Genomic DNA, 9,261 nt, shown 5'->3' on the forward strand with positions numbered 1-9,261 from the left:
GGTGAAAGCCGATCCGGCGATCCACAGCGCGAAGTTGATATATTTCCTCAGCGACCACGGATCAGCTCTAGGCATGACGAAGCGGATATGGTCCTCTTTTGGAAGGCCAAACAAAGTAGTTTCGTTTTCACGACAAAACACACCGCGTCTTCACGACATGGCGGCAGCAACAATACTACAGCGAGAATAAAAGTTACACCTTCTTTCTTTGCGTGAACATTTGGGCAGCGTTATGCAAATCTTCCCACATCGTGACGTAGACATGTGGGGGTGTGTTAGAACGAGCCGTTTTAGGTAGGTGTGGTTGACAACTTTTATAAAGAATATCTCTTTGGATTTGAGACTTTAGTCTTTGCAACTTTACAGATCTTCTTTATGAACCAAGAGCTTGTAACACTTCAAAGAGAAAGGAAACATTTAAATCGCATCATATGACCCCTTCTATTAAGTTATTCAAAAATGCTATTTATATAGGCAATGACATTAATACACATTTTATTGATTGGCATGTTTTCAATTACTACATTTAATTAATTTAGCTATTTTCGTAACATTAAAATGTGGAGCAAAGTTCCATTCACACCAAGAATGATAACTTTAAAGATAGATAACTAAAACAATAGCTATATTAGCATCCACACCAATGCAACTTTAAAATATTAACATTTTTTTTTTTTACTTTTTAATTTAAAATAATCATTTTGTGTCAAGTGAAGTAAACCTATATAATAAATATTCCTGATATTCGTGACTCAAAAATTTGTGATATTTGTAAATAAAATATATATTTTTACTGTAAGTGTTGAAAACAATAAATAAATAAATACACACACTCATTTGACATTTTTGGAATTGTTACATATCAATTTTTAATGAAATATGTATAACCATTTGATTATTGTATGTTTGTGTTTTATCCAGACCTGCCTCGGCCTCCTGCCTCCTGTCCTGTGGTGTACATCCTCTCCTCTCACTCTCTGGTTTTGTCCTGGTCTGGGCCGTCTTACGATGGCGGCAGTGCTGTGACTGGATACGTGGTGGAGGTTTGTGAAAGCCCAGGTGAGACTGACCAGTGGAGAGAGCTCACCTCCCAGTGCAAGAGCACCTCGCTCAGGGTGACCTCAGGACTCCAGCCTCAAGGAGAATACTGCTTCCGGGTCAGGGCCTGTAACGCTGTGGGGGTTAGCGAACCGAGCCAAGAGTCCCAGCCAATCAGGATGGACAACACAGGTGGGGTTGTTTTGAAATTTTTCTGAAATTATATAGACATTTTTATGACTTAGAGAAATTGTCCAAAAATTAAAGAAATCACCCAAAAATTTAAATTTGCTAAAAAAAAAAATGTGATTCACTCTCCGGCCATCCAAGATGTAGATGAGCTTGTTTCTTCATCAGAAGAGATTTGGAGAAATTTAGCATTACTTCACTTGCTCACCAGTGGATCCTCTGCAGTGAATGGGTGCCATCAGAATGAGAGTCCAAACAGCTGATAAAAACATCACAATAATCCACAAGTAATCTCCAGTCCATCAGTAATGTCTTGTGAAGCAAAAGGCTGCATCTTTGTAAGAAACAAATCAATTCTTAAGCTCATCATTTAACGTCAAACAATTGCTTCTGGCTCAAAGACGAGCCCTCTATTTATAAGATTGCTTTCTCCAATGAAAAATTCATGTTGTCCAAATCAGGAAAGAAATATGCACATAGTTCTGAACAAATATGTCAGTGAATTTTGATGCGAGAGGACAGCAGGGGATGGACTTTTTTCACTGATGGAAGCATTATTATGAATTATGGTTTAAAGTTAAAATGCCTTAATGATGGATTTGTTTCTTATAAGCGCACAGCTTTTCACTTCACAACATGTTCACTGGTGAATTGAGTCATGTCAATTACTTTTGGATTACTGTGATGTTTTTATCAGCCGTTTCAACTGTCATTCTGACGGCACCCATTCACTGCAGAGGATCCATTGGTGAGCAAGTGTAATGCTGTATTTCTCCAAATCTGTTCTGATGAAGAAACAAACTCATCTACATCTTGAATGGCCTGAGGGTAAATAGATGTTCAGCAAGTTTTCATTTTTGGGGGAACTATTCCTGTAATGTATCTTTTATGCTAGATAAATTGCTCTTTGTTATATTTTCTTAACGCAGCCCTCTATTTGCTTGTCATTTTAAGCTAATCTCTTCCCACAATTTATGGGAACAAGGTTCAGCAACCAAATTGTAAACGGGAAGAACATTAAAGTCATTACCAAAGGGTATGCAATCTAAGAGAGTTTGGCTTTGTGTTGAGGTCCCACGGTGAATGAAAGCATGTTGTCTTTTAAAGGAGAGCCCTGTGATGAGAAACCAGTGGAGTATGTGACTGTGACCATCAACACTGTGGATAAACTTACTGACCACTATAATGTCCTGGAAAAACTCGGAGTGTGAGTATGCTTATCAAACACACATTTAGCAGGCCACATAGCTCTTGCTCAAAGGACCTGTCAAGAATAACACAACTTGCATGAATACATGTTCCAACAGGCCTACTTGCGTCAAAAAGAGAAAACAACCCCTATACTTGATTCTGATTCCCAGAAAAATGCAAAATAAGACAGGTTAGGTTAGAGGAAGGTTTTGTACATTTCACAGGAAATGACTCATAACCTATAATTTATACATTTAAGAGGTGTCAGGGAAATGTTTCCCTGAACTGAGTCCTGAAAATACTGGTTTAAGGCTGAATATCAAATTAACTTAATTCTCAAGAACTGGATAAATGGGAAGTTAGGATATTGAGAAATAATGATTCCTTAAATATCACATACTTTGGGTTTGTAAGCATGATTTCATGTTCAATTCTGAATCTTTCCCAGAGGGAAGTTTGGCCAGGTGTTTCGGATGACCCATAAGGAGACGGGCCGAGTTTGTGCTGGAAAGTTCTACAAAGGTCGTCGGGCAAAGGAGAGAGAGGCCGCAAGGAAAGAAATAGAGCTAATGAATTTCTTACACCATCAAAAACTCGTGCAGTGTCTTGCCGCATATGATAACAAGGCTGAGATGGTCATGGTGATGGAATAGTGAGTATCTTGCATGTGGGCATTTTGAAGGGTGCAATGTTTTTAGAAAAATATCCAGAGATGAGAAATTCCAACAGGTTCAGTGCATTCACTTCAACAGTGTCAATAGTTTTGTCATTATAATATTTTGGTACCTAACACAGCTTAATCCATGTCTGTATGTGCAGTGTTGCTGGTGGAGAGCTGTTTGAGCGCATTGTAGATGATAGTTTTAAGCACACCGAAGTGTCCAGTGTGGGCTACATGCGTCAGATTCTGGAGGGGATTCAGTACATGCAACAGCAAAATGTTATCCACCTGGACCTCAAACCTGAGAACATCGTCTGTGTAGACAGAACTGGGATTCAGATCAAAATCATTGACTTTGGACTGGCTAGCAAGCTGGGTACGAATGTACTGACGATATTGTCAACACAACATTTGTTATAATAAAACTGTGTATAATTAAAATAAAATAAAACAATTATGAATACAAAATATTCACTTTGAATAAAATATAAAACATTATCACACTTAAATATCATTAATATATTAAATATAATAATAATATAATAAAGTGCTTTTGTATAAGTGACATTTTGTCCACAATTATGACTGAAGGAACACATGATACACTGTTAATAACATGTTAATCTAGACTTTATTTGAATGATGTGGTAATACCATGATATTTTTCATAGTATTTTTCAGTACTATGGTATATAGCAAAGTACCATGGTATGCTGATACACAGAACTTTTTGTAAGGGATCTTTGAGTGAAATGTTTGGAGGTTTATTATCGTTAACTAAAACTATTAATTTTTTTGTTAATTTAAATAAAGTTGTAATAAATAAAATAAAAATACTAGTTGAAAGCTAAAACTTAACAGAAATGACAAATTATGCCTTGTCAACTAATTGAAAAACTAAAACTGAAAGAAAAATCTATTAAACCTAAATAGTAATATTTAAAATAACAAAACAACAACAAAAACAACAAATGAAATTACTCCGTATTAAAATTTAATTAAAATGAAAACTGAAAATATCAATATTCAAGCGAATACAAAATGTTAATAAAAACTATAATAATATAGAAATATTACTAAAATAACAGTGCATGTTTGCTGTGCACCTTAGATCCCAACACACCTCTGAAGGTGATGCACGGCACTCCAGAATTTGTTGCTCCAGAGGTCATCAACTTTGAGCCGGTCTGTCTGGCCACTGACATGTGGAGTATCGGGGTCATCTGCTACATCCTGTGAGCTCAAACACTGCCAGTCACTAAAGCTCTTGCTGCCCCCTTGTGCTGAAAACTGCCATTATATTACCTGAATCTGATTGTTCACTTGTAGGTTGAGTGGTGAATCTCCATTCCAGGGTGAAAGTGAGGCAGAGACTTTGACTCTTGTGACAGCAGCGCAGTGGGAGTTTGATGAAGAGAGCTTTGAAGATATCACTGACCTGGCAAAGGATTTCATTAGCTCTCTGCTCAGCAAAGATGTCAGGTGCATTCATATGCTTATTCATATACTTTCCGTACACACATCACACAAATGCGTCCACACAGATTCATAACTCTGCGTTGATCTTTCTGACAGGCGCAGGATGCCATGTGAAGAAGCCTTGGCTCATTCTTGGTTGGCATATACTTGTGTAGACAACAGCAGTAGCACCACTAAAAACCTTTCCAAAGACAAGTTGAAGAAATTCCTGACTAGGCAGAAGTGGAAGGTAATCCACATATATATGTGTGTGTGTGTGTGTGTGTGTGTGTGTGTGTGTGATGCAAATAATTAATCAATATTTTTAAATCATTTTAATAATAAATAATTTTATTTGTGATGCAAATAAAAATATATATGTGCATGCTTAAAGACAGGAGATTGATTAGAGAGATCTCTGTATTAACCTGTGAAGCCTATTGAAGCCTGTGAAGCCAGATTAAATACATACATTTAAAAGGCCTCTAAATTATCAACAAAACTCTGCTGAAAAAAAAAACACGTTTATATTCAATCTTCTACATGCATTCTGCGCTCTTATTGATAGTTCATACTTATTAGCAAGTAAAGGCCATTTAGTTTACTTCTAAAAGTGTCCACCTTGAGGTTGTCGTCCATGTGTTTTTGCTGTGAAATCTTTAATGATTTTTATAAAGTAAACAGAAGAATAACTTTAATATTTTTATTCATATTTAAAGATGATCATTTACTGGATCAAAGCAACTTTTTATTTAATTATTCATAAACCTCCCAATCATCATTGTATTGTATTTCATTATAGAATGCAATTACCACTATAGAGCTTTGATCATTAATCTAAGCATTTAAATAACATCTTACTAAGACATATTATTGGGAGATATACTGTAGAGTGACAACTTATATTTATATGCATTTTATATAAGTAGTCTGGTATACTGAATCGCATTGATTTACAAGCTATAAGAATTTAATCTTTAAACTTTTGGGCTGTATAAATAACAATATCTGCACCAAATTGCATTTTCTCACTATATTATTCACTATGTTCTTCACTAATCAGTCAATTCATTTGAACAACTGACTCATAAGAGTCATACATTCATTTATCAGACTCCACTGCATTGTTTTTGTGTGCACATAAATCTCATTCTCTTCTTTTATGATTGTTTTGTTTCTCTGTTTTTAGAAAACAGGCAAAGCTTTGCTGGCTCTGAAGAGAATGGCTATGTTGTCTAAACCAGAGGCTTCCGCAAGCTTGAGCGCTGTAGATGGTAAGAAAGAAATCAGACATAAAACAAAAATCAATCTGCTACAGAAACCAGTGTAAAATACTGTACTGCAGAATGTCACCAAAATAGATTGTGACGTGACATCTCTGACAACTGTGGCTTGTGATATGTCTGACTGAAGGTGTCAAACACCTTTTTTTATATAGTGACGGACGTTTTTACAGTTCAATAATACTTTTTCTTGCGCTTTGTTGTTATAGAGACGGAGCAGGCACTGCAGTCTCTGGAACTGAAGCTTCAGTGTAAACCTGAGTTCAGTAAGACTCCATCTGACCTGACTGTCCCGCAGGGCTCCAGCGCCCAACTCTCCTGTCTCATCACAGGTTAGGACACAGATGGATGTCATTGACCTTCTCCATAGACATCATGATAGCTCCCTTTCGAGCCAGTCTCTCATGAAATCACAGCTTCTTCTCTTGGTGTTTCAGGTTACCCTGACCCTGAGGTGGTGTGGCTGAAGGACGGTGAGCTGCTGGAGCTGCAGGAGGAGTGTGTGAAGGTGGACTATGAGGAGGACGGCAGCTGTACTCTCACCCTAGAGAACGTATCTACGCACCACAGTGGCCTGTATTCCTGCAAAGCCACTAATGTACTCGGGGAGGCACTGTGCTCTGCTACTCTTACTGTAGAGGAGAAAGACAAACACATGATAATGGCATAAAAATCACATAAATACACACACCAGACAGATTAAAATATACTGATGCAATCAATGCCGATATAACTGTGAATTCAGTGTTAAAACTGTAATAAAAATCGAATTGATGCTATTATGCTTATTATTATTTATGTTTGTGATTCATGCTTATTTTTAGATTATTATTGGACTTTGGTTTAATATAATTGTGAGCAATTTTTAGCACTGTATGACCTTTCAACACAGTCTTGATTTTTCAAAATGTTCAAATTCTCATTTCAACAAATGGGAGTCTAAATGGATTTAATGAACTGTTTAAAGTCAGCATGAATTGAAAATTCACCTATTTTCTAAATGCATTATTATTATATATTAATATTGTTGTGAACATTTCATCCCTGCATATTTTTCTTATAGTATTCGATCAAAATGTCATAACTCCAACTTTTCAGTGAAACGTCAAACTTCTTCAGTCATTTAGTCCGCTTAAATACGCCCACAATCGACTGCAAGCTATATTCAGATCTGGCTATATTTTGAGTACAATTCCCACATATTAAAATCAACAACCGATGAATAGGACCAAGTTCCAGAAGAGTTCAGAAAAGATCTGACTTGTGACAACTTGCTCGAAATACATTCCCAGTGAACTGAGACCACTCATTAAAATGTCAAAATGTCAAGCATCATGCTGTTATTAATGTCCAAACAGGCTGTTTGAAGACAGACTTTACAGACACATTTGACAATAAAAATGCAGATTTGATTAAAAAAAAAAGTGTTTTATTGAAAAAAAGGCATTCTATTTGCCTGATACACACTAATCTGCACATGTGTTGTTTCATATATATAATGTATAATGTTATGAACTTCATTGGAATCCTCAAAACTGCTCTATGCTTTCATCCCAAATTTGGTAACCAAATGTACATATGCTGATCTCAATGTAAAGGAAACCTCCTAAGACACATTTGCAGGTTTGATGATATCTGTTACTGATGCTGTACGTGCCATTTTGACAAAGTAAAGCCATGTTGTGGTCATTTGACACCAGCCATTTGCACATAAGGCTGACGTGTCCATATCAGTAACACTAAATGTTGCAGTCATTTGTGACCACAGTATTTGTTTGAGAATGGAAGAGTACATCTACTAGGCTTTTAAAAGCCACACTTTTAGACAATTCTGGTTGTTCAATAGGTATCAGACAATAAACAAATGACACCATTTATTTTCATATATATATATATATATATATATATATATGGTTATTTGATGCTTATTTTATGCATGATGGGTTTTCAACAGGCCACATGTCAGAATAGCCAATCCTACAAGTGATATGCAATCATTTGTTTCTGTTAAGTAACATTTCCATATGATCTAAACATAATTCAGCAATAAACTGAATTGTCCCTGTCATGGTAGTTTTCCTACAATTTGCATCTGGATTGTACAGAAAATAAATCATCAAGATGGTCTGTCAGAGTATGAAACAGCTTATTTTCATGTTGAACTCAGTAACACAGTGTGAGGGTCATCTAAAAGGATAAGTAGACAAGAACAAATCAGAAGAAAGCCTTTCAGTGCCATGTTGTTTTTTTACATCTTCATGCCAAGGACCATGTTCTTGATCAGACCTCAAGTCAATGGTCAACTGCACAATAAGCAGGAAGTCAATAAAAGCAAAAATGTGAATTCTGGACATTCGAATTTTAAAGGGTTACTCCACCCCAAAATGAAAATTTTGTCATTAATCACTTACCCCCATGTCGTTCCAAACCCATAAAAGCTTCGTTCGTCTTCGAAGCACAATTTAAAGGGGTCATATGACGTTGCTAAAAAGAACATTATTTTGTGTATTTGGTGTAATGCAATGTGTTTATGCGGTTTAAGGTTAAAAAAACACATTATTTTCCATATAATGTACATTATTGTTTCTCCTCTACAGAGGGCCCTGCCTTTCTGAAACACGTCGATTTTTACAAGCGGCAACCTACCACTCTCTCTCATGAAGCCAACAAGGAAGTGACTTAAACTGTAATTCGTCAACTGGCCGCTAGAGGCTGGCTGCAAAAGGGAGTCAATCCCATAGACTCCCCATGTTAAAATGCCCAACTTTACAGCAGAAAAAACATGTTTACAGCCTGGTTAAAACATTTATTTTGGTCTATATAGCTAATTTTGCCCTTCATGACAACTGTGAGGGGGGTGAATTTTTTTATAACTCATCCATTTAAATTATATTAAGCCTTAAAGTTCTACCGCCGCTCCCTATACGCAGAGTACGCAGTTTGCATAGGGCGCCAACTCCCAGGGGGGGGTGCCATCCCAGTTGCTCAAAAAAACTACAAAACTTTCATTCTATATTAATATTAACATATACATATACATAACTAAAAATCTAAAATGAACATATTTATTATATATATATAATTATAAAAAATGCATTTTATGATGAACACAGTATGCCGTATAAGCACACGTGACACGCCATTCCCGCATTTGCGCCCGCGCTCGCTCTCACTTCATGTTTGCGGCTGAATACAAATGATCATCATAATTAATGGACAACTAGACTACATCAGAGAAAAGACATCAGCGCAGTCCGGTGCAGAGAAAAGAAAAACAAAAAAAGCCCAAAAAAAGCCCAAAATGAAGCCCGTGCATCACTTTCAGATACGTCCATAATCCTGTGAAACTTTTTTGACTGTTGGCGTTAGTAACGTGTTTTAATGTCGGTAATAATTTCACCACCACCAACAACGCATCTGACTTAATATTCTAGTTTTCAT

The 9,261-nt window shown here is 36.4% G+C and overlaps 1 protein-coding gene across 1 annotated transcript in view; it reads left to right on the forward strand.

Moving 5' to 3' along the window:
- LOC107674172 (myosin light chain kinase, smooth muscle-like) overlaps positions 1–6,674 on the forward strand; it is a 31,273-nt gene extending 24,599 nt beyond the window's left edge. The window contains exons 8-17 of the mRNA XM_016468073.1: positions 922–1,230; positions 2,335–2,434; positions 2,867–3,070; positions 3,238–3,455; positions 4,191–4,314; positions 4,409–4,561; positions 4,655–4,787; positions 5,727–5,811; positions 6,030–6,152; positions 6,258–6,674. Of these exons, the coding sequence (XP_016323559.1) occupies positions 922–1,230; positions 2,335–2,434; positions 2,867–3,070; positions 3,238–3,455; positions 4,191–4,314; positions 4,409–4,561; positions 4,655–4,787; positions 5,727–5,811; positions 6,030–6,152; positions 6,258–6,490 (1,682 nt within the window). The 3' untranslated portion in view covers positions 6,491–6,674. The remainder of the gene's footprint in view (positions 1–921; positions 1,231–2,334; positions 2,435–2,866; positions 3,071–3,237; positions 3,456–4,190; positions 4,315–4,408; positions 4,562–4,654; positions 4,788–5,726; positions 5,812–6,029; positions 6,153–6,257) is intronic.
- The last annotated feature ends 2,587 nt before the right edge of the window (positions 6,675–9,261 follow it).

This window comes from Sinocyclocheilus anshuiensis, unplaced genomic scaffold, assembly GCF_001515605.1.
Source record: "Sinocyclocheilus anshuiensis isolate Anshui unplaced genomic scaffold, SAMN03320099.WGS_v1.1 scaffold893, whole genome shotgun sequence".
NCBI lineage: Eukaryota > Metazoa > Chordata > Actinopteri > Cypriniformes > Cyprinidae > Sinocyclocheilus > Sinocyclocheilus anshuiensis.